Below are 26,616 nucleotides of genomic sequence, written 5' to 3' on the forward strand. Positions count from 1 at the left end.
AGAATCCATTTATCTTATCCAAGAAGCCCTTTGCTCAAATTGTCTACTTTTCCTCCTGCTCTTTATCTGGAGCAATTTTAGTTTTACAAAGAGGTCGGAAAGAGAGTATTGAGGCTTCCAATATAGACATTGCCTTGCTGTCCTTAATGACGATGCCTTGCACTATGGAGTGCAGTCACCCAAACTAGGAAATAAGCCTCCTTTTAACCAAACTACAGAGTTGCTTTGCATTTTACAAGTCTTCCCTTTAGGCCACATTCTCCATCCCAAGCTCCCATATTGTTACACTTCCACCTGTTGGTTTTTCTGTTGCTTTGACAAAACACTAACCAAAGCGACTTAACTTACATTCTCCACCCCACCTTGCCTCTTTTAGGTGAAATCAGGCCAGGAACTCTAGCAGGAACCTGGAGACAGGAACTGAAGCAGAGGCCATGGCACTTACAGGCTTTCTCAGCCTGGTTTTTTATATCATCCAGTATCACTTCCCCCAGGAGTGGGACTACCCTGTGGTAATCAATCGATCGATCAATCAATCAATCAATCAATCAGTCAGTCAGTCAGTCATTGATAAAGAAAATTTCTCCATAGCCTTGTCCATGGGACAATCTGTTAAAGGTAATTTCTCCATTTCATAACTCTTCTGAGCTATGTCTAGTGCCAATATATATATATCCTGTCTTCATGTGTAATAGTTTCCCAGATGCTCTTTGCTTTAAAAAATTTTTTCATTACTTTGTCAGTGTTGAAGAGAACCAGTCAGATATTCTGCATTATTCCCTTTGATTTGAGCTTATACAATGCTTTGTGATTAAGCTCTTATGGGTTTGTGTAGAGGAAAGGTGTCAATTCATTGCATATCTTGAAAAGTAGATATATGAACAAAAGTAAAGCCATGTTTGATGTTGCCTGCATCAAACATTTGCCAGAAATAATGTTATTCAGCCCTGCTTTGGGTTCAAGATTGTTCCTGGTACTATGAATATAAAGGTTAGCCTTTCTTTTCCTGTCTCTGTCCTCCCCTTCATTCCTTTCCTAAACCATGCCTTTGCCATCCCTGCTTTTCTCTCTTTTCTCCTCTCTCTACCCCTTTCTTTTTGTAGAAAATTAATGGGCTTTATGTCTAGCATAATGCTAATGTCGTTTTTCTCACTTCCCATGTGATGTCCTGAGGTAGATATTAAGGTGTTCACTATCATCTAGGCATTAGAACCCTGAGCTGAATGTTGAATTCAGGATTTTTTTTTTTTACCACGTAACTATCTCTGTTTCCTACTGGATAATAACTCAGACCATGACAGACAGTTCAGGTGAACCCACATGCAAAGGAAAAGCTGCAGGACTTCTTCTGTAGCTTCCACAGAAGTGTTTACCTAGACATAGACTGTTGTGTGACTTCTCAGAGGTGACATTTGAATTAGGCAAGATCATTCTGGAAAGAAGAAAGAGGATGTGAGAAAGCACAGATGTTTCGAGTGCTTGTTGTGCTCTGAAAAGAGTGAGTGGGTCAGCGTGGCTGAAAGGAGTGTGGGGGAGGGAGACGTTGATCTGGCACCATCTTCTTGGAGTCCTTGACTGAGGGGCTCTGTGAGGACAACCTTTCTCACCTCCTTGTCTCTCTGATGGTAGGGGCAGGTGGTGGAGCATCGAGAATATGAAATACTACAGGGGTAAGAGGCTGGGAGTGCATTGTGAGTCTCACAGCCACACTGCTCTCATACTCCTATATATTAGCCCCTGTATATGTCAAATGGGGATCAGGACACTTAGTACTCAGTTATGAGGAAAATAGAAAAACAATAATTCCCAAAGTAGAGAGCATTGGTTGCCACAGAAGATGCAAATGGCTTCCCAGCAGCAGTCATACCACACCCAGAACTGGCACACACCCTGTGTCACAATGCCCAAACTCAGGTGCTTCATCAGCAAGCCATGCTGAGTGGGATTGGAACGAAGCCCATACAGTTCCTGACATGAGTCCCACACCATTGCTTATTTTGTTACTTTCAATTCTAGGTCTCATGGACCAATTTTCTAACCAGTTTCTCAAGATTTGATTAGGGGCATTACCATCTCAGGCCATCTGGTCATTCTATAGTCAGAGGAAATTGATGTATCCAAGGCTTTGATAGAGCAATGGATACATTTGGGCGACTCCAGTGACCACACATCCTGCTCTGCTCTGAATTATTTCCCAGCGCCCAATAATAGTTCCATAAAATCACAGCTCAGGTTGGTATTTTTTATGAGCTATCTGCAAATTTTCCACCCCAACCTTTACTGCAAAGCTGACAGAAATTTTGGCACTCTTAAGACTATACATTTTACAGAAACTCAATTTAGGCAGTTTTATCCTAATGAGGTTTAATTTTTACCATCACATCAATATCAAGCTAGAACATGTACACCCGGCCAACGGTCTTAGAGCTTTTTAAATGTCTATACTTATTTCTGAAATTTGACTAAATGGTGGTGGTGGTGGTGGTGGTGGTGTGTGTGTGTGTGTGTGTGTGTGTGTGTATGTGTGTGTGCGTGTGTATGTGTATGTGTGTGTGTATGTGCGCGCGCGTGCACATGCATCTAGGAGTTCTCGACTTTGTTTTTTGATGGTTTGTTTGTTTTTGTTTTATTTGTTTTTGGTTTCTTTTTGACACAGAGTCTCTCACTGGCTTGGAATTTGCTAAGCAATGTAGACTGGCTGCCCCAGCATGTGCCCGTCCCTGCTTCTTTGGCTTTAGAATTTTTTGTAGATTCTGGAGATCAAGCTCAGGTCCCCATGCTTGCATGGCAAGCACTTTGCAGACCGAGCCATTCTCCCAGATCTGAGTAAGTGGAAGCCTGAAAATGAACAGCCTATGTTCTCCCAGCATTCTGGGTTGCTGAGTGGAGAAAGAGTAGGTTTAGAACCATCGAGAGTGGGGTACAAATTATAACTCTTCTATTGCTTGCTGTGCTTCTGCTAAGCCACAGTGAGATGTCCATTGTGAGGGGCAGTCCAGGAAACAGTGGCCTCTGTGACACATTACTACAAACTCGGGAGCTCACAAAGCATGCCCTTCTTATGTTATGCCTTTGGGAATCTCACACCTGAAATGGATTTCAGTCAGTGGAAACCAAAATGTTGGGAGAGTTGTTTTTGCCTACGGGCTCGAGATGCTGTATCTCTCTCACATCTAGAGGGCACCTTCTTCCTTCCTTCCTTCCTTCCTTCCTTCCTTCCTTCCTTCCTTTCTTTCTTTCTTTTCTTTAAGATTTATTTATTATTATGTATATAGTGTTCTGCCTGCATGTACACCTGCATACCAGAAGAGGGCACCAGATCTCATTATAGATGGTTGTGAGCCACCATGTGGTTGTCGGGAATTGAACTCAGGTCTTTTTGAAGAGCAGGCACTGCTCTTAACCTCTGAGCCATCTCTCCAGCCCACGCACCTGCTTTCTTTGGCTCATAGCCTTACTCTGTCCGTAAAGCCAAATGGTAGCATTTCTAAGCCTCCTTGACTCTTCTAGCTTCAAAAACTCTTGGTAGTAAATTGGCACCAGCCACAATCTGAGATAATTTCTCCATCTCAAGGCTTTGTACCCTAATCAAGTCTATAAAATCCCCCCTGGTATATAAGGAAACACACTCAAAGGGGTCAGGTACTCTGTTATCTTCAGGAGCCATTATCCTGTCTATCATAGCAACTGTACACAGGGTGGCTGTGACCATGGTGGGGAGTACCTCTTTTCCTCTCTAAGAGTGTCACAGACAAAGCAGATGAAATTGGCCTTAGGGAGCTTTCTGACCCTCCGTATAGTCACCAGCCACTGTCTCAGGAGGAATCTGGTTCTAAGTTGGAGGACTCACTCATCTCCCCGATGTGTAGGGTAGAAGTGGTCCAGGCCTTCACCAGGTCAATCTTCGTTTCTGCAAGACAGTGTCACCCCTGCCCAGCTTGAATGGCTGTCTGTATATGTAAGAAGTATGCCTTGGTCCACACTCTTCGCTTCAGTGGTGACCCTGAATTCTTTCATTGGTTTGGGAGAAGTGTTCTTTAAGGGGGCCTCCCCCTGGAGAGATAGGAAGCCCAACCACACCTTTAAATCTGTCCAAAGATGAAGCCAGACCACCAAGAGGTCACAGCATGTTGTCTCCCATGCTGTTGCTCCCATGTTGCTTCAGTGCTATTAGACAGCCTGGGGAGCACAGCACACAGAGACTCCCTGGCGATATCGTCGTAGCTGAAGCAGCTCCAGAGAGGATTCTCATGGCTTTCCTACATACGTTCCTTATGAGAAGCCACAGGAAATCAGCTCCCTAGTCTCCAAGCCAGCATTTTTTCTCTCTAATGGCTTGTTTCCATAAAATAAACATAGCTTGTTTGCAATGAATGGTCATTCCCCCTTACTTTCACCAGCTATTATGAGACCAACGGAGAAAATTGTTGTCCATCTCAAACAAAGCTTTTATGCACCCCAGCCTGCATCATGCGCATTAACCTATTTTTCTCCTCTTATTGTCCCCTTTCTCTAATTCCTTCACCTCTTTCTCATTTTATTGTTGCTCATATCTGCAATCCCAGAATAAGGCAGTGTAAAAATTATTGTGAGCTCCCAAGAATATCTTTTTTTTTTAATGTGCAAAATGTACTCTTGAACAAATGGAAATTTTTTTCTGTTTGTTCTCAGCACAAAAAGGAAGACGAAAAAATCAGTACCGCTATAGCGAACAGACTGTTCTAGTTTGCTTTCTGTTGCTATTGATAAAAACATTTTAACCAGAAGCACATGGTGGGAAGAAGTTCATTTAGATAACAGTTCCAGGTGACAGTTTGTCACTGAAGGACATTGGGGGCAGGAACTCAGGGCAGGACCCTGGAGATAGGAATTGAAGCAGAGACCACAGAGGAATTCTGCTGACTCTTTGCTTGGTCCATGAGACTGGGCACCTTGGCCCCAATCTGATGCTGAAGGCCTTTAAGTTTCCTGTTGAGCTACTGGTCTTTATCCTACATTGCAAGCTAGAAGAAACTGGTTCTACCATCACTGAAAGAGCATTGCATCAATAGGATAGATGGACTTGCCTATTAGAATGGCGGCAGGCAGGCAAGGAGCAAGGTTTCTGTCATCCATGTCTTATTATCTGGGTGGCCCTTGGAAGATGCTGCCCACATTGAGCGTGACCTTCCTAGTTAAAATAATCTGACCAAGAAAGTCCCAGTAATGGCCAAGAGCTGGCGTTTTCGTTGATCCAAAAGCCAATCAAATTGACAAGTGAGTGTGATGAACTATTAATGTAACACATAGCAAGACCAAAACCAACATCACCATACAGATGGGTGCTTCTGCTGGCAACATGGGAAAAACATCCCTCACACTTTGTATGAATGACCCACTAGGACCTTAAATGCCAGCTCTCTAAATGGCTTGCTTGCTCTTAGCAGCTGGAATAGAAGTCATCTCTTTTCTCGAGGACATGTAGTTTTTATTATTTCTTTACTCATGGTCAAAAGACATCTGCAAATTTGTGAATAAGATTAGAGATCTCTTCTTAGGACATTCTGAGATTCCTACTCCCTTGCTTTTGGGTGTGAGCTTGGTTTTGTTTTGTTTTGTTTTGTTTTGTTTTGTTCCAGAAAAAGAAATGAAGAAATGGGCACTCATGGGATGGGGAAAATGACTTTGGTAAGATGCTTGCCACACAAGCACAAGGGCCTGGTCTGCATCTTCAGCACCAGTGTTAAAAAGGAAGATGTGGTGGCATCTATAACCCCAGTGCAGGGGAGGTAGAGACAGGAGATCCCTGGGGCTTGCTGGCCAGCCAGCTACAGAAATATTATAAATGTTTAATATTAATTCATATGATTATTAATACATTAGTTAATCCTTAACCTGCTATTATATAAATAAAAGACACAGAAACCTATTAGATTTTTTTTAATGACTTTAAATGCACTGGGGCTGGGCAGAGTTTAACCCCCAAGCTATGTTGTCTATTCCCAAGCCCAAACTCCCACAAATACTTGCAAATGTCTTCTATTTGAACTGCCTCTCTCTGTCACACCAATCCTCAGAGCAAGTTCTTCCTGGCTACATGTTTCTAGTTCAGGCTTCTAACTCATGGCGACCTGCTCCTCTCTTCTCCTTCCTCGTGCTCCTTCTGAGACACCAAGCTCATAAACCTTAGTGATGCCTACTTCTCTTCCATCCAGTCCAGGCTGTAGGCAACTGTATTTAGCTAATCAGGGATAAATTTGGGAGGCAAGGTTCACAAACGTCATTTTGGATATGTGAGCATTTGTTCATAACAGTAAAGAGCTTGGGACTCGAGTGGGGTGGAGCAGGGAATAATTGTAAAAAGCCAAGTTTTTAAAAAAATCAGTATTAATAAAGCCTCCAGTGAAATTATCTGAGATAGACTCAATCATAAGATCTCATCTCTGAAGCACAACTTTGGAAACCTCTCAACTTCTGTTAGATTATGCCTTCTCTTTTTAATCTGAGCATCCATGGGGACAGAAGCATGGCATGTGCCTAACGATTATTGGTTGAGTTTGTAAGTCATACCACATGCTCTCAGAATGATGGAAGTTCCAGCAGACCTCAGGAGAACATGCCAAGCCTAGCACTTGTCCATGTGAAGGACATATTCTATGCATTGGACATAAATACCAAAGCACGCCAAAATCATAGAAGAAAAAACAACCGTACCTGAACAATAGAGCAGAAAATTTAACTTCCTTTATTGTTCCACTTGGCAAGGATATACCTGGAACATTACACACAGAATATGCCCACGTGTGATCACTCTCCTGGGTGAACTAAGGTTCATGTGCAATTCTCAGGGTGACAGGTTAAGTTCTGTCTCATTTTTCCCATTTAAGAAAATATACCGGAGCACAATTAAATTAGAATGTTACCATAAGAATAATGTCAAATACTGCAATTAATTGAAAAAGACACTATCCACTATCTTGGCATTTTATAAAGTACCAGTAGGATGTGGCTTGCATAGGTATCTCATAGAGATCCACACAGAACATTATGATGCCAAGAGTTTCTCTACAAAAACCGTGCCTGAGCTGAGACCACCCTAAGCCCAGACACACCCACTGCAGTAATCTATATAGGCTTTTGCTATTCATATGAGTGCCACCACTGTTGCAAATTATTCCTACTAATGACCAGGACTCTCATAAGAATCACATTGTCAATTTCAACTCCATTTGCCCCATCATGACCTTGAAGAAATAGGATTGCAAGCAGCAAACTTACCACACCACCACCAGCTGAGTGCACCAGCACAGACATTCCTTCCCGGAGGTTGGCAATCTCAAAAAGCATCGTGTAGGCTGTGACAAAGTTCATGGGGAAAGCAGCAGCCTCAGAGAAGCTCATGTCATCTGGGATCTTGTAGACAAACTCCACTGGTGTGCAGACCACCTCTGCCCAAGCATTGTAGTTGACAAATGCCATGACACGGTCTCCAATCTGGGAGTAAAGAAATACAAGGTAAAGTGGGGTTCTGAGGACAAGGACCAGACTCACTGGAAGCTGTGCATGGTACATAACATGCTCGGTGCTTCTCTTAAATAACACACATAGACTGTTTCTAGTAATTCATACACCGTGAGCTCTATAGAAATCCTCATCGTTTTCATATTTGTTCTTTGATGAAACAAACACTTTTCTATACAATTTCAGTAAACTGCTATAAATAATATGGTTATTTAATGAGCCATTGAGAGCTCTGGATTTCCTACTTAACCATATTCCCTGTTATCTCTTTTCCACTGCCACAAGTTTGGGAAAATTCATTCTGTCACTGAAATAATTATCCTCTCCTCCTCTTCCTCTTCCTTCTCCTCCTCCTCCTCCTCCTCCTATTCCCTTATCTTTTCCTCCTCCTCCTTCTTAAACAATCTCATGTATTCTAGGACAGCTTAACACTTGCTATGCAGCTGAGGATGACCTTGAACTTCTGATCCTCATGTCTCCACCTTCTGAGAAATGGGATTTTAGGCATGTACCAGCATGGCTGGCTTTATACTGTGCTGAAGCCTTGAACTCAGGGCCTTGTTGTGCTAGACAAGCATTCTGCTAACTGGGCTGCCCCCTTGAATTCTGTCAGTAGAGTTCTGGAGGCTGTTTAGGTGGTAGCAGAGACTTGAGCAGTGTTAGCACACCTGATAAAGTTAGGAGGGTGACGTAATACTCCCTCTCTCCATCCCAAACTGCCATCTGTCTGAACCCTGTGCCCTTCCGGTGTGGTGTCTTTTAGCCCTAACATCCAAGCGCCCTTGGACTTACCCTGTGGCTGGAAATAAATTCCTCTTCGTGAGGGGTTGTTATATTTGCACATTTGATTATAACATTAAATGGGATTATAGCCCATTTAATGAACGAAAAGCAATTATATGCTGAGCTCTAATCTTCATAGTATATCAGTTATTTCATCTCCATGGCAGCTCTCTAGGGAATTAGCCACACGATGCACATACTGAAACTGAGGGTGCGTCATGTCTCTGACCTGGATATGTGACATCACAGTGCTCTCCTGCCATGGTTGTTTATCTAAACCACTTCTCAGTCTTAAATTCCACAAACAGGTGATATTATGACAAATAAATTATAATTCATACTCTTAAATCATTCATATTCTCTGAAAAATTACAGGTGGCAAATACCTTGAGTGGCAGGGCTCAGGCAGCAACTTTATCTGGAAGGAATGTTTTAGTAGAAAATAAACTCTTAAGCGGATGGCATTAGTGTGGTGATGTTTCAGACATGGGCCCAAAAGAGTAAAGATCATGTTTTCCTGTGTGGAGGGGTTGATGTGTTCCAAGAGATTCCACAATGTATGGATGTCACAGTGTCTATAAAGACCCACTTGTCTACTCTGGTACCTATCAGAACTGGGTTAAGAGACGCTCAATTAGGTGGCACAAGTGGGGACCACATCTATGTTCTGCGCATGTCTGTTCCCAGCATCAAGGCATCCCTGCAGGAGCTGAGATAACTCAATTCAGGAGAGAGATCTGGTCACCAAGCCCTGATGGACCTTAGCAGCAATTGGAACAAGGCAGAGCCTGGCCTGCTTGCTCTAAGGGAGCAATTAGTCACAGCAGTGGTCTGATGGCTGGGCACAGAGGAGTATCTGATACTTACATCTCTCTTTTTTTCTCTCAGAGATTTAAATGGATAAGACACAAACAAGTTCTCATCTCTCTATCTCCTCTATGCTCTAGATAGTCAGAAGTCCTTGCTCAGAGTTATCTGTGGCTCTGGTTCAGAGCTGCCTTCTTTTTTCTTCTCTCTCAAGGCTGTAAGTACCACTGGACTCACTGAATACAGGATAGAGGAAGTTTTCTGCTTTCATGGATATATTTCAGACTTCAAATTTAAACATAAATACATTTTATAATTTGGGGGGGTTCTGAAATTAGAATCTGGTAGATATTGAAATATCCTTCCCATGAAACAAAACCTAGCATCCCCAAAGGTGCATATTCACGTCTACCTCCCAAGTTCAAGACATCTTTGTTCCTTTGTGACCAATGTATTAAAACCTTCCAAGGGCCATGGAATCCAGGCTCTGTCATCACCCTTTTTTGAGTGACACATCATGGACCGTCGGTGCCAAGTCACCTTCTGACTCGGTTGTCATTTAACTACTCTATTTTGGTGATGAGGGAATCAGATGAACCCGGCTGGTTAATGTTTTCCTAAAATTTCCCTGAGCACTGAGGACGGGGCTAGGAGTTCAGAACCTTCTCATTCACTTATTTTTTTTCCCCCGTGCATATATAGGCTTCCTGCCAGTCCAGTTCATTGTGTTTGTGTCCAACCAGATGCCAGGATTATTGATCCTAGTAGACACAAAGTGTGGTAGAGGAGTGGCTCGCATAAACACACGGCCAGGAACTTAGTGAGAGAAATCAGGCTTAGAGTGGAACAGGAGAATGGCACTGGGCGGGGCAAGTGGTAGTGTTTACTGGATGTGCATGGAGGTGGTGTGCTAAAGGCTTTATGTGGTTTGACTCATATAAGCTTTGGTGAACCTCATGATGGCATGGATAGACACTGAACTCCTATCAACAGTTGACTTATCCAAACACTATGGGCAAAAAAGGGGCGGGGTGGAGTACAATCTTTTTTAAATGACAAGGTGTTTTGTGTTTTAAATATCATGTCATCATTTAAGATAAATGAAAAGAGCAAAAGAAACCCTAATAGTTTGCATGAGTCACCAAGTGCTAGATAAATGAAAACGTTCAGGGATTTGAAGTGTTAGCTCCTTATATTAAGGTTTTCTAGATAAATTGAAACGTTCAGGGGTTTGAAGTATTAGCTCCTTATATTACAGTTTTCTAGATAAATGAAAACGTTCAGGGATTTGAAGCATTAGTTCCTTATATTAAGGTTTTCTAGATAAATTAAAATATTCAGGGATTTGAAGTATTAGCTCCTTCTATTACAGTTTTCAAATATGATAAATTTGCTATGGTCAACATCAACTCCCAAGAATGAATGGCTTTCCTAAAGAAATGGTTTAGTTTTTACACATTTTTTTCTTATAATTGATTCTCCAGTTGTATTTTCCCTGTAGCTTAGTGTTTGCTTCCTACCCTTATCCAACAATAGTAACAACTCCTTTAAGATGGGCTCCATCGTAGCCCTGGTATACCAATGAATGGCCATAAATATTTATCTTCATTTAAAGAAAGCCAAAGAAGTATCAAATCCTGTGTCAAAGGTCATGGAGCTAGAGTGGCAACTTCAGGTACTTGGGCTTGAGGAAAGCGCTATGAAGCAAACATATTGTGTAAGTGCACAGTAGGGGAATCTATGGTGCCATGTTGAATGTGATTCTTTAAGTCACTTTAATCATCTCTGAAACAGATACTGTGTCCATGAAGTGATGTGGAGCCAGTACACTTATCACCGCGCATAGAAACCAAAAAAAGCGGAACACATACAACTGTTTTACTATGAATAAACTGGTTCTGAAATTCATGGATTCACAGATCAGTGATACACTGATAAACACAGACCTGCTCCACTACATGAAGCAGAGGGAATGGCTGCCCAATGAAGAAAGTGAGAGAGAAATGGAAGCCATCCCACTGGCAATGACTCTGCTAAGTGTTGTCTTCGACCCAAGCCTTTGGACCTGATTATGAAGAAAACCCAGAGCTGCTTCTTCTTCTTCTTCTTCTTCTTCTTCTTCTTCTTCTTCTTCTTCTTCTTCTTCTTCTTCTTCTTCTTCTTCTTCTTCTTCTTCTTCTTCTTCTACTTCTCCTTCTCCTCCTCCTTCCTCATCTCCTCCTCTTCCTCTTCCTCTTCTTTTTTTCTTCTCCTTCATCTCCTTCTCTTCCTCCTCTTTCTCCTTCTCCTCCTCCTTCTTCACAGACTTGTGAAAACTGAGACACATACTCAGTATGGCAGAGTAGCCAATGACCTTTAGCATCCACACCGAATGAAGTGAATTGAGCCTTTCCATGTGCTTCACAGTGGAAGTGTATGTCCACTCTCACGTCTCTCATTTGACTTCAGGATACCATCATTCATTTATTTCATTCTCAAAACAACAAACACAGCTAGGCAACGGGATTGGCATACACATATATGCTTGCCTATATGTGAAATATATATGCATATGTACCCAATTAGTTGATTCTAGTAGGAAAAAATAAAATCATCTCTGAGACCAAGAGCCCAAATCAGCTCTTTACTGATGGCCTCTGGCAACGACTTTTCAATCCTTTGCTATTGAGCAAACCAAGAGAGCCATGGAGCAGGTTGCTGCATGGAATTCCATTTCCAACACGATTAATGATTTTAAGTCAAAATCTCAGGGAGTATATTAGCGTTGGCTTTCTCCAATATCATGGTCTGTATGGAGGCACATAGGGGACTTTTAAAAAAATACATGCAGCTGAAAATCACTGGCAGAAGAGAGGGGTTGATAGGAAGGCTTGGTGTTACTCTCAAACCAAGGATAACTAGAAGAAAAGCCATATTTAAAGGTCAAATGCATTTAATTGAATATTGTAAGTTATCCCTCTAAACCAAGACCAATAATATTTCTGTTTACTGATATTTATTCAAATCTCAGGGCTAGCAGAGTAAGATTTTCCTTTGGGGTTATGTTGAGGAGTAAAGAACAGAGATCCATATATACAAAGCACTTCCAGGAAGAGATTTGTGCCTTGGTGAAAAAGTCTAACAGGGACGGAGAATATAAAGTTGTAGTTAAAAAGCAAAAGCTCATTTTAATCCTTTTCTGGGTTTTTCTTCTCCTACGTTATTTGGAACTCTTTGACAGAAACATCACTAAGTAGGATGAGATTTCCAGCCATTGGTCAACATGAATTTGGAACATTCGGTATTTTCAGGTAGAGTGGAGCTCCAGGTGGGGTAACGGTGAGCTGCAGGCTGCAGGTCAAGTTGCAGAGAACTTTGGCGTTGGATTTTACAGGGTTCACTGTCACTTGCATGTGTGTTTGTAACACTGCAGGGAATCTGGATAAAAGCTGTGGGATTCTAGGAAGTGTAAAATGGGTTTGGTGATGTGAATATGGGATCTGCTTTCTACCTTTTGGCCTCACTAAGAATTACTGTACGTACTGAACCTGAGGGAACAGTAACAATCTCTACAGTGTGTGTGCGTGTATGTATGTGTGTGTGAGTGTGCATGCATGCGTGTGTGTGTGTGTGTGTGTGTGTGTGTGTGTGTGTGTGTATGTGCATGCGTGCACATTGGTGGGGAGATGTCCACTGTGGTTATAGAAAAGATGACGTCATCTCTACAAAGCTAGCTACTATGGTGTGTTCCCAGATGTAAGTCCCCGGCCTCCCTGTGGTGATCTCAGTTATGAGTGGGAGCCCTTGAATTAGATTTGTGAGTTTAAAATTCTAAACTTCTAATTGTATATAGCTGATGTTGCTGCAGTGCTTCATTGGATTTTTATTACTGTGTGTGTGTGTGTGTGTGTGTGTGTGTGTGTGTGTGTGTGTGTAGGAATGCACACCACAGACCTCTGGTGAAAGAGGACTTGCAGTTTTCTCCTTCAACCATGTGTGTTGTAGTGATTGAGTTCAAATCATCAGGCTGGGTGGCAAGCGCCTTTATCCAATAACCACCTGGCCAGCCCCAGTGCTTCAGTTTTATAGACTTAAGTCGTATTTGGTTTGTGTTAAAACAGTAGGAAAAGTCATGCATGAATCCTTTTTTTCTCAATGAAATGTTTTATTGTAGGGAATTTCACACATGTATGAAAGCAGCATAAAGGAGTATACCATTTGTCTTTTTCTGTCTTCCCAAAGCCACGGATCCGTTACCAACTCTATCCTATTGTCAGGGTGAGATTCTTCGACTTAAGGTGTTTTAAATCAAAAGCCCTGTTTTATCCATTCCTAAAATAGTTCAGGATTTACAAATAAGTTAAAAAGTATCAACTCAGCAAATACTTTAAGGGACCATATTATAAAATAAGTAACTCTTCTTGCTTTTCTGTTTTGTGGTTGATTGTTAAGGCTGAGATGGTAGGGAACAGTAACTGTAGCTGGGACAAAGGTGTATACACTTAGTTATTAAAAAACCAAACCGTCTTAGTAGCTATATTAAGCAAGTATGGATAAAGAATATATATAGTAAAACTTGCCCAGCCTACTTCCCCAAACTGTTGCCAGGAGCAACCAAGACCGCAGATGAGAAGAATTACAAGAAATAAGCAAACCAATAAAGCCATGAAAAATTTTGGAAGGTCCTCTCATTATAAATATGCTTCGTCTTATAACAAATGACCAAAATGACAAAACAAAACATGGCTGCTATTATTTCAAATGTATTCCCACAGTTTTCCTGCCTCACACAAGCTCTACGCGATTACTGCTGGTTAAGTCAGACTTAAAACTTTACCTCGTATCCTTTAACGCTGTCCCCTAGAGCTTCAACAATCCCGGAGCACTCAAATCCTGGCACCAAGGGTGTCTTAGGAGGGTTGTCAATATTCCCTTGTCGCACCATCAGGTCAATGAAGTTCAAGCCACTGTAAAGAGAAAGCATAAAGATATCCAAAATAAGAGTCCCCCAGAACACAGCTCTGGCATTTTCTTCCCTTCCCTTGCCTTCCCCCTGTCCCCTCCTTTCCTCTCCTTTCTTTTGCAAAAAAAAATTTCCTTCTCCCCAAAGTGCCCCTAATAGTAATGCCACTTAGCTAGATATCAGCAATAAAACAAAATTCAATTATCTCTATGTGGATAAGTAATGCTTTCTTGGCAGTGGAGATGGTTGCAGTTCACACTCTAATTCAGCCCTTTATCCTCCTTCAGAGTCTGTTCTCGCTTATTCTGAAAACACATATTGACTAGAGTGGTCATTAGACATTCCAGCACTTAATCAAAGGCTTAAAAAATATACTAGGAGGTGGCTATGAATGGATACACGGAAAGCAGCCAGACACAGTGGCTACCAGTCAGCCTATAAGACAGAAAGAGAAAGGAGACCTAATTTAAAGGGCTCGCGATGAGCAACTGCCTCTCCTCAATCATCACACATATTTATGCCTGCACTGTGCTTAAGCAGCACCCACAATAGTCACGGCAGTGAACTGGAGCCATCAAAAGACCGCATTAGTTTCTATGGGAGGAAGGTGGCTCAAAGATGGGCCCAGGAATGTGAGGATAGAGAATCTAAGTCATGTCCGGATGAAAAAACTTACAGGGTATTTTCCATTAATTTACTACTTTAAAACAAGACAGTTATGAAAATTATGTCTAAGTCATCACCTTCGGAAATCATATGCTCAATTTCACGCATGCCATCAACGTACCCGTTGGCTCTGTGTTGAGATCTATTCTTAGAGTAGCATTTAACTTCTTTTGCTAACCGCATGGAGGAATGCATCTTGTCCAAAACACATCTTTTATCAAGGGATGCAGTTCTTACAAACTTCTCATTCTCATTAGCCCACATCTAAGGAAAAAAAAAACCTGTCCCATCCAACCCAAGGCCCATTAGCATCTGGCCAAGCAAAACTTGAATTATTTTATTTACAGTGAGGCCTCTTTGGGTTCCCAAAAGCATTTAATTCTACGTGTGTCCCTTGCTCTCACTCATTAGTCTCATTCATACAGGATGAAGGATGACTTCCTTGAAGAGTGGGTTGAAAGGTCAGCACTTTTTTGATGCCCTCCTGATTATGAGTGAGGTGAGGTCCCCCATCTTGCCTCAGATGATGTGTATCTTGTAAGGGGCCCTTGGGAGGCAACACATGTGTATCATGGCATTTCTTTGCTTCTATAGTACCTAGCATGCAATGGTCTCACAGTCACACCATAAATCAGATGCTCAAATAACATCCGTGGAGCAAAGAAATAGTCACAGTTATGTAAAAATGTATGCTTCTGGCTTGAAGACTAATTCTTTTGAAGGCCAGAAAAATGGAATTACTATTTGAAATGGATGTTCAGATTTCATACTTTGATGCTTGGCAATCATTTCTGCCATTTCTTAACCACAATATTCTCAAACAGTAGGTCCTGCTTCTTAAGGGGCTGGGGAGATAGAATTCAACCCTTGAGTGTATCACTTCTAACTATACACTTTGAATAAATAACTTGGCTTCTCTCCCCTCAGTTTCCCCATCTGGAAGGCAAGGTTTAGACAGAAGTCACTTCACTGGCTTGTAAAAATTAAGGACGAGGGAAGCCCTGGAACATGGCAGCAGCCTTCATAGGAAGTTTTCAAGAAACATCAGGCTTATAGTGCACATCTTTAGTTAAGAAGTCTAGAAGTATATGGACATCTTAGAAGGACTCACCCCTCCTTTTAAAATAAAAGATGGGATGTGCTAAAAAAAAATCTGTTCCAGAGCTGACACGGGACCACATCAGCTATCTGCAAACTTCACTTCTGTGAAAAGGTCCATTGTCCAACAAGTCCCTGCAGAACAATACAAAGAGTTTCTGTGTCCCAAATCAAGCAGTCCACTTCATCCTACGCACAGTGCGGCTCACTGCTTCTCTTTGTGTGATCACTTATTGTTTTCCAAGAACCTGCTAAAGAAGTGCCAGAAAAGGCCCACTCAGCCATTCTAGAAACACAGCAACCCCTGGAGAAGGCTTCGTGTTATGTGCCCATTACACAGCTTACCAGGGCTGTCTTCGGTCACTGTCAGCAGGAAGTGGGTGTAAGCTGAGTTCTAAAGTACTGAACTCAGTGAAAAGGGCTAAGCTGCGTGCTTCCACAGTAATGTATTCAGTGATTCCATTGGCCGGCTTCACTATGTAAGAGGGGACCTATTGTCACTGGACTACCTTTCACTGTTGCATCACCCGCATCCTCCTGAAACAGATATAGCTCGAGTTTGTTAGCAGTTTGATTTGTGATATGGAGCGTACTGAATATTTTTGTTTTATTAATTTAAACTCAATGATACTTGCATGAGTAATGAATTGTGGTACCCATTTCCAAATGAGGAAACCGGAGATGCACAGATTAAGTCAGTTTTATCTTTAAAAAAACATGAAAAGATTTTACTTCAGGCATAATATATTCTTGAGTCTTTAAAGAATACAGTACACCATGTGTGCACATGGTGTGTGTGTGTGTGTGTGTGTGCATGCTCATATGTGTGTGTGTGTGTGTAGTATTTTGTGTGCAGTGTATGCACATATGTGCATGGCTACGTAAATGCCAGAGAATGCTGGGTGGTCTCTCTATCACGCTCCAATTTATATCCTTTAGTCTGAGTCTCTCACTGAAGTTGAAACTCTACTTGGAGCCAGCAAACTCCTGTCTCTGCCTCCCTCAGCACTGAGGTTACAGGCATGCATGATGCCACATCCAGATTTTTACATGGATTTGAACTCAGGCTGTCAAGCTTGTGGGACAAATGTTCTCATCCTCTGAGCCATCTCTCCAGCCTCATGAATATGCTAGGTCATGGAGGCTTCTCCACCCGCCACGCTGGGTGACGTGGCATGTTGAAGGGCAATATCTTTAACTCCTTATTTCTTCCCACTTTCTCAGCAGCTGAGCGTGCCAAAGGGAGTCCAGTGCTGGAAGAGTGCCCACTCATAATCCAGGCAGAATCTATTCTTTTTCTCAGAAAAGGATTTTATTTTATTCTTAATTATGTGTTTATGTCTGCATGTGAGTATGTGCACATAGGGCAGGCACCTGAGAAGTCTAGAGGCATGGGGATTCACTGAAACTGGGGTTACAGACAGTTGTAAGCCACCTTGTATGGGTTCTGGGAATTAAACTGAGCTTCTCCAAGAGAGCAGGATGCAATCTTAACCACTGAGCCATCTTCATGTGCATGGCTGGTACCTATGGAGGCCGGAAGAGGGTGTTGAGTCCCCTGGGACTGTAGTTATAGAAGATGCTTGTGAGCTACCATGTGGGTGCTGGGAATGAAACCTGAGTGCTCTAGAAGAGCAGTCAGTGCAATTCACTACAGAGTCATCTCTCTAGGTCCAGGGACCATTTTTAATAGGAGCAAATAAATTATCCCAACAAATGTTTGCTCCCCAAAAGTCAGAAAGTGGAAATATCCTGAAGACAACAACCAGGTGCCCCATCATGCCTCCTGGTCTCTGAGTTCCTTTGTTATTCACCCATCTTCCTACTGGAATCTCTTTACTTGAATCCCCTGTGTGGCATTGGTATCGTAAAACCCCAGACTACAAGCTAAACAAGTACTATCACCAACCACCTGTTGCAACATTATTTTTTTTCAAACAAAACAAACAATGGTGTTTAGAAGTACAAAAAACAAAAGCCACAGAGTGAAGCCTGTTGACCTCAGTTTTATTATTTTGATGCTTTTATTTTCCCATGGCTACAAAAGCAAAGCAAAACAGGGGCCTGTCAAACTATGCAGCTTCACAATCACAGTTTTTAGTGCTCTTTGGGATAACCTGATTTTTACTTGGACTCTCCTGATAGGGAGTGGCTGAAGGCGGGGCATACCTCTCTTACTGAATTTTTTTTCTTAAGGGAAGAACAGTTTGAGAGTACAATCCATCGTGACCCGGAAAGCACAGTTGAGTTTGTGGATGTGCAAGTTTGTGGCAGGGGCTCCTTACATCTCTCACTTAAGTTGTATATTACAACTTTCAAGCATTTGAAATTATTGCAAAATAGTGGTTGAAAGGACATAATAATGATCTATTATAATCCTATAGGATTTTACAAAAAAATCCTAGTAAAAAACTGATTATATATATGTATATGTATATCCCTATTTTTTCTTCCCATACTAAATTATTAGTCAAAACTTAGGTATAAAGGCCTATGACTGATGTACAGAATACTGAAGGGCTGAAGGCAGCATGCTGAAGTGTGAGGAAGATATCCTGGAAGTCTGTAGTTATAAGAAGAGAGTTCCAATGTCATAATAGGAAATACGGAGACATATTTTGGGGGGACATTCCTTTTAAATAGTATTACTGTATAATACTTACCTAAAATAGCAGAGTTTATGATATGTTTTCATGCAAGTCTCTTTAAACTTTATAATATCCCCAGAAAAACAAAACACACAAGTGTCATTTTCCCCACCAAATATGCTAAAAATCACATGAAAATACTGAGTGCCAAAGGCAGAATGTGTCTGATATGGCTCATCTGGGATATACCAAAGCCCCTCAGTCTCTTTGCTTATTTTATAGCCCAAGACACTGTTAAATGCAAGATAAGCCAAATGCACAAAAGTCAATGATCTCAGATTCCAACACAAGAAGACTAAGAGGAAGTTGCAGTGGAAGGATGGATGTTAGCACATAGATTCTAGAACCTTCACTTCACTCCATAGTCTGTGGACCATCACTGTGTCTCTGAATCTCTCCTTGGATCTCACACTGTTCTCCTGATGGTCCTTTATTCTGTGGCTTCCACTTAAAATATTATTGGGATTAGTTCCCACAGAGATAGGGAGAGACACTCATGGCCAAGATAAAGATATGGACTCATAATAGCAGCTAACCCTTCTTGGCCTCTATCACCACCCCCCCCCCTATTTAGTAGGGCTTGTCACCTAGGAAGCCTCCACAGAAGTATTAAGAGATGCCACACTGTCTTCATCATGTGGTCCTCAACAACAAACACTGCTCCCATAATGAAGATGCTACCTGTGAATACTAAGGGAGGGACCATTTTAATCTTCCTGTACAAAAGGAAAGTGGGACCATGAGAGAATACAGTACCCCACCCAAGGCCATAGGACCTGAATACACATGCATGTTCTTTTCTGTGACTTCTGAGCTTGAGCTTTTGGCCACTAGATCAACATCTTGTTATTTACAAACTATAGGAGACTGTTATGCACTCTCATCCCTTGTCATTGGGAATATGCTAATTTTTATATGCTAATTTTAATATGCTAACAATCATAACAAAGACCCAAACTGTTCCTTAAAGGATACCACTAAGTAAATGATGAACCAGTCAGCCCAGTCCTGGTTTATTACTCTTGCAATTTGAGAGGGTTGACATTAAGAGGGAATTTTAGGTCTTTTGCCAGGCCATTCTTTTGCCAGGTAGTAGCCTCAACCTTTACCATGGGGCTCAAACAATGTTAGATCGTTAAGCAAAGACCACCACTGTGAAAATCTTCCTTGAGCCTACATTTACATAGACACAGACCACAAAATCTTCACCCTATACTTTGATTGTATGCTCATAAGAATCTTAAAGCTTGACCTGCCATTGGTCCAGTTAGGAGGCAGATCACTAAAGAAATCACCCAGAAGCCCAGGGTCTTATTACAGAACGACTATTGTGGGCCACTTGATTGGCTAGAATATAGACTTGGTATATGAAGATGCGTTTCTTTCTCCTTAAATTACAATCCAAGAGAGTCAGTTGTATTGGTCTTGGAGGCCTAGGATAGTCTATCAACTGGGTTTTTGTGGATTGGATGCCTTGTGACATTTATTCCCTATGTTTTCTTTCCTCAAGAAAGTGTGTGTGTGTGTGTGTGTGTGTGTGTGTGTGTGTGTTGTCAGTGTATGTGTGCAGATATGCTTGCATGTGTGTAAGCACAATGTGTGTGTGAAGCTCATGCTGTGTATTTTCCTAATTCACTTCACTTTCCACTTTATCTACTGAGACAGGGGCTCTCACTGAACCCGGAGCTCACCCACTCAGCTAGTCTAGCAAGCCAACCTGCTGCAGAGATCTCTCTTCTTTGTTCTTTGCATGTACTGACATTACAGGAGGACCGCCATACCCACCTGGTGTTTATGTGGGTGCTGAGGATCCAGACACAGAGCCTCTGCTGGTGTGAGTGCTTTATCCACTGAGCCATCATCTCCCTGGCCTGGTTTCTCCAGCTTGTCTTAAATCTCCACTTCATCTTAGCTTCTGAATCTTAGACATTTCTACTTAGAAATCTTATAATCTTGCACAGCTAGTTACAGATTCCTTTAATTGTGTGTGAAAGTGCAAGTGTTTGTCACGGTGCATGTGTGTATAAGTATCTGGGTGTGTTTATGTGATCGGAGATCATTAGTCAGCCTTGGTACACGATCTCTCAGGAGTCCTCTATCTTATTTTTTTGTTTTTTTCGAGACAGGGTTTCTCTGTGTAGCCTTGGCTGCCATGGACTCACTTTGTAGACCAGGCTGGCCTTGAACTCACAGAAGTCTGCCTGCCTCTGCCTCCCAAGTGCTGGGATTAAAGGCATGTGCCACCACCCTGCAACTGTCTATCTTATTTTTTGAGACAGCATTTCTCTCTGGTACTGAGACTCACCATTCAGTTAGGCTGGCTCATTAGCAGCTGCCAGAGTTCTGCCTGCCTCTACCTCCTCAAAGCAGGAATTACACGTGCATGCCACCAGGCCTGGTTTCTTCTACAGGGACTGGGAATCAAACTCAGGTCCTCGTGCTTGAGTAGCATACACTTTATCAACTGAGCTCTCCCCGGCCATGGTTTGAAAATTTTATTGTGTGTTAGAATTCCCATGAAGGCTAGTTAAAGCAGATTGTTGGTTCCTACCTCTGACTCAGAAGGTCAAGTTTCCAAGCTGTGCTGCCAGGCCTGTGGACCATGCTCAGAGAATCTCCAACACATCCACTTGAGCTAATCCAAGTCCTACTTGGCATCTAGATGGTCATTAGATAGCTATGAAGATGAAAAGTGCTGTCGTCACCTCCCAGGACAGTTGAGGTTTCTGATCTTGGTCCAGAAGACCACATTTAGCTTTGTTAAATGTAGTCTTATTAGATTTGCTTCATTTGTCTAATTTATCTGCCTCTTTATTGGATCCCAATCCTTTGATCCAAAACCTTGGCTTGCTTTCATACACTTCTGTTCTCTGAGCATGTTGTCACCAAGCCATTGTGATCTATGTCCAAATTGCTGATGAAAGAATATTGAATAGGTTGGTACATCCCTGCTAATGATATTTATAAAAAGCCAGTGGGTGAGGTTGTGGGGGAAATGTAAAATTTAAGCTGTAGCTGAGAGATCTTCTACTTGTGGCTTCTTAGGGTTCTATGAAATACCTTCAAGACACCTTGAGCTCCTGTGCAGTAATATTCAGGGAAGAGTGTGAGCTCTCCTTGCCTATGACTGGTGGTAGTCAGTCCCCTCTCCCACTGTTGCGTTGTTGAGTACCCCAAATTCAGTATCTTTTGGCTACATGTCAAGATCATCTTCAAGTCTTTTCTCCCTGTAAGCATGGATATTCTGGCCCTGCTCAGAGAGTCTTTAGCTCAAGTGTCAAATATGGAATTTAAAATGTACCCCCATGGGCACATTTGAATCTTTGCTTCCTGGCTAATGCTGCTAATCAGAAGGCTGTGGAACTTCTACGCTATAGGACAAAAGTAGATAAATAGAGACCTGGCTTTCTACAATGTGAGCAGCCTGTGCTAATGCTCACTGATCCATGAACTAAGCTGTGCTGCCACGCCCTTCCTCACCATGTTGAACTGAAACACTCTAAAAACGTGAGTCAAAAGAATTTCTGAGCCAGGAGTAGTGATGCAAGCCTGTAATCCCAGCACTTGGGGAGGCAGAGGCAGGTGAATCTCTATGAGTTTGAGGCTAGCTTGGTCTACAAAGTTAGTCCAGGACAAGCAGAGCTATACAGAGAAACTTTGCCTCAGGAAAAAAAAAAGAAGGAAAGAAAGAAAGAAAGAAAGAAAGAAAGAAAGAAAGGTCACAGTGGTATGAAAGTAACAAACATGCCAGGCAATACACATTGCCAGAAGTGTTGCAAAGCACCACTCTTATACGTAGTGTCAGCTCTTCCCATGAAGAGGAATGTTCAAGAAGGGATGGGTTCTTCTGACTTCTCTGAAGATGGAACCCAAGGAGGAAATCAATTGATTCATGCCTAACGAATATGATGGATCACATTCGTGAAGCACTTACTGCATCCAAGGCAAAGTGGTTTATGCATTTGGTATCACTTATATTGCACAACACCCATAAATAATGCCAAGAGATAATGATGTTATCCCAATTTTACAAAGAACAAAATGAGGGCATGCTGAGGTTCACAATACCAAGATGGGAGTGCTGCAAATCCAGAACCTCCCTACTTACTTCCTTTGAAAGATATCACCCAGCATTCCCAGTTATGAAGATTGGACCTTTGCATTTAGCACATTGAGTACCTGATGGTTACCAAGCAGATCTCAGAAAGCCCAGAGTCAACACATCCAAAATTCCCATAGAAACAAATTCCTAAAAGTTCACTACAGAGTGATGAGATGAGTGCTTTTATAGTACACAGAAGCACAGCCCTCATATGGCCACCAGGGATGTGCTGAGATAGAAGATAGCTAGGAAATCGAAATATTCACACCTAAGAGGTTTTATTAAAGCAGTGTTCCAAAGACCCTCAGCCATCAACAAAGATCTATTTAAATCCTCCACTTTAATTATTTCCCTTCGGCATGAGTGGGTGGTTCGATTTCCTTGGGGATTAGGTGAAGATGTTTGGTGTGGCTCTAATGTTGACAGCGCTTGTGCTACAGAACTGGTCTCACACAGCAAGTGCTGCTCCACAAGCGTGAGCCTTCTCTGCCACCACCATTCTCATAACGCAAAGAGGGCACTGAAGGTCAAGTTCACTGGGACACAGACTCTGAAACTGAGATTTTCATGCATTCTGCTGGCGCATCGTGAGGGAAGTTGGATTGGGCAGAGATGTTGATTTCTATAGAGAGGTCTCTGAACTCGTGAAAAGTCCTGACCTTTTAACAGTTTTTAGTCAAGACAAGGGGAGTAGGTTTTATGCCTTGTACTGAGTAATCATGAGTTGAGAGTTGCAGAGGGAGAGGGAGGGGGGGGGAGAGAGAGAGAGAGAGAGAGAGAGAGAGAGAGAGAGAGAGAGAGAGAGAGAGAGAGAGAGAGAGAGAGAGAGATATTTTAGACTTCAGCTGAAATTAATTCTGTAGAAGAGAATAGGCTATACGCTTTCAGAAGCCATTACTCCCAGTAGCAGGATGAGTGAAGACTGGGGTCCTAAAATGACATTCTGAGGACATATGGCAGAATCCACCACAAGAGCAGAGGTGTAATACCCACCTTACAGAAATCACTCCCTCATGCTCATGGAGCAATTGTTACTTATGAACATTCAAGGTCTCATTTGCGTGGTGGACCCTGAGAAGGCAAGAGTTACATGTTCTGACAACTAAGTATATAAAACTCGAAATTAGGATAAGACCATTATTTAAAGATGGGGAAGTAGTAAAAGGAAAATGCAGAATTAAAGAGATCAGAGAACAAAGAAAGGAGAAAGGACTAAGGACAGAGAAAACAGAAAGGGCTTAGCCTGCAGTGCCACCAATATTCTCGAAAGATTTACATAGTCCTTGGAGTAAAAGTCAGTGTTAAATTACATCCAAATGCTTTCTCCACGTCCCTGGAAAGCTGAGATCACAGGATACTGCAGAACATGCGGCATCAAGCAAAACACCTTCAAATTCCAGTAGTATGTGACACCCAGTGGGTATCAAGGACCCCAGTATCTGAGAGGGTCCAAGCAGATCTGATATAGGCTCTGAGCAAGCAAAAACATCCAGCAAAAGTAAGCCATTCATTATTCTGGTCTTGTCTTACTGATAAGATGCTCATCAAAGCTCTTAACTCCAATGCAGGTAAGGTCGGAGGAGCAAATGTTTGATTCATTTTATTTCTTAAGAACTGGAAGTTTTGATATCCGTTGTTACTCCCAGCTGGTAGCACGAGCATGCCCGGGAAAATAGATATTGATTGATCTCAGAAAAATCTTGTTCATATTTTTTTTCTTTCTCAGCTTTTTAAGCACCTGGTTCTTTAATCTCAAGACTGTGAAAATGATTTGTGCTTGGAAGGAAAAGTATGTGCATAGCAAGGTCCTTTTGTATGTAAATCCCAAAGAGTATCGTATGTGAGGACAACCAGAACTGCCCAGAGTGAGTCACAGCACAGAGAAGGCCCATGGTCAATCAGAGGGTGGAAAGATTGTGTTTTAGATGGCCCAGGCCCCTTCTTCCTACTTTTCTTGACCATCATCCTCTTGGGGTCTGGCCCTCACATAACTTTATCTACCTTCTCAAGCTCAACCGTTGTTAAGAAGACAAGCTTTTACATGCATATGATAAATAATGAATTCCCCATTCCATCTGATGTTTTTGCATAGCCTATCTTTTCCTTATTAAGTAAATGATGGGATTATTGCCCCACCCAGATCACTTTCTCTATAACATGAACAGCGATGATGGTTGCTACTAAGCAAAGGATATAGCTGTATGCGTTCTTTATTGCCACTGTGTCTGAGGATGGAAATATATTCAGATCATCTGTCTAAATTAGTATTCAAGACATACTTCAGTAGTATTTTCACCATGCAATAAAATAGCCAGAGAGACATATTGGGAATGTAAATATCCAGAGCCAGTTTTCAACAGAAACAGAAAAGCAGGGCACACAAATAAGCTCTCTCCAATGCCAAGACTAACGCTTTCAATGTGGAGGATTTGGAGTTATTTATCTGCTCAACCCCTCCCCCCCGGGAGAGGAGGGGGCATTCATTCCTATGATTGCCGTCGAAAAGGTTAACATCTCTATGTTCCATGTTGTATGCTGACCAAGGCATGCGCTCCAGAAGGGTTCTTGGCAGCAGTCGGTTGTATAGAACATTCATTCGCATCCAATTTAGATTCAACAGACTCTCTGTGTTTTGGGGGTTGGCTTACAACACTGACAGTGACATCTGTGCTTCCCCAGGAGTTCAGAGCTCAGCAAATAAATGACTACACAGTGTGACAATCCCACAAGAGGCTGCTGTACAAGGGTAATGGCGAGCATGGCGACAGTAGCTATTAACTTGTCTCTTTGGGATTGGGTGCTTCTCAAAGGAAAGGATTACTCTTTACTTCCATTCTTTAAATCCTCCAGCCCTGGTCCACCTCTCCATGGACAGAAAAAAGGTGGCCCCAGCTTGATTTTTCCATAAAGCCACAGAGGACACAGGAGTCCCAAATAGAAATAGCCCGCTGCTGCTGTAGTAGGACAGGTCACTGATTAGCAAGATGTATAAGAAAACTGTGGTTTTAGTAAGACAAATGGAGAGAGGTAAAGAATGGCAGTTGTGAGTATAGCATCCTAGGGTGACGGGAATAGCCTCTGTCTAGGCTAGCCAATATGGTAGCCACTGGACACACATGGATACGCTCCAAATATGGTCATCATGACTGTCTACAACAGTCACTTTTGTGGTAGATGTGACCAAACACCTGACATAAGTTAGGAGAAGGAATGTTTCATTTTGACTCATATTGGCAGATGATGTTGTCCTGAGCCTCTCGTGCCATTGATTCTGGGTGTGGCAGGTTAGCATGGTGGTGGCAGGAAGCAGGACAACAGAGAATGGGGACCCAAAATGTAACACCCAAGAAACCCACTTTCTCTATCTTAGGTCCTACCTATTAAGGCTTCCAGAACATCCCAAAATAATGCCAGCAGCTGAGGGCCAAGTTTTCAACACATGAGCCTCTGGAGGGGTTGGGAGGGGGTGCGGATTTCAAATTCAAACCAAAGCACTAAGGGACTGAATTTCAAATGTTGTTTCATTAATATTTAAGCATCATTGGCTTAAAAAAGAGAGTAGCAGGATCATGATGCTCCTGCCTCCCCCATGGATAGTTAGCAACTCTAGAAGTCTGTCTTTCAAAAATGCTTAGCATAGGTCACATCAAAGGCTGGCAGAGGATGCTTCTTCAACTGGAGACCCAAATAAGAAAACATCTAAGAGTTTCGAGCTTTTCCTTTATCCCCCAGCCCTGCTTGGCTGGCAGCCTGGGCTGTGCCCTGGTGTAATGGGGGAAAATGAGAAACAAGTAAATCAAAGACTTGCTGTATTGAAGTGCTTTGGAGAGAGCAAGGATTTACCCCTGGGAAGTGGAAGGTTAAAGGTGAGCAAAGATAAATATAAAAGACCGGAGAGTAAGAGCAGAGTTTAAAATCTGGGAGAGGGGCCAGGGAAAAGGCTTGCACCAGAAGCATGCCTGGCTTAGCTCTGATTCCCAGCACCCATGTGGAGAGCTGAGCCCAGCTATCTTCCCTTGTAAGACAGTGCTGGGGAGGCAGATAGCAAGGTCATGAGGCTTGCTGGCTAG

The 26,616-nt window shown here is 42.3% G+C and overlaps 1 protein-coding gene across 1 annotated transcript in view; it reads right to left on the bottom strand.

Moving 5' to 3' along the window:
• VAT1L (vesicle amine transport 1 like) overlaps positions 1-26,616 on the bottom strand; it is a 166,206-nt gene that overhangs the window by 125,964 nt on the left and 13,626 nt on the right. Inside the window, exons 2-3 of the mRNA XM_084757885.1 lie at positions 13,907-14,036; positions 7,258-7,473 (exon numbers count right to left, since the gene is read on the bottom strand). Of these exons, the coding sequence (XP_084614011.1) occupies positions 7,258-7,473; positions 13,907-14,036 (346 nt within the window). The remainder of the gene's footprint in view (positions 1-7,257; positions 7,474-13,906; positions 14,037-26,616) is intronic.

This window comes from Acomys minous, assembly GCF_964271855.1.
Source record: "Acomys minous genome assembly, chromosome: 14".
NCBI lineage: Eukaryota > Metazoa > Chordata > Mammalia > Rodentia > Muridae > Acomys > Acomys minous.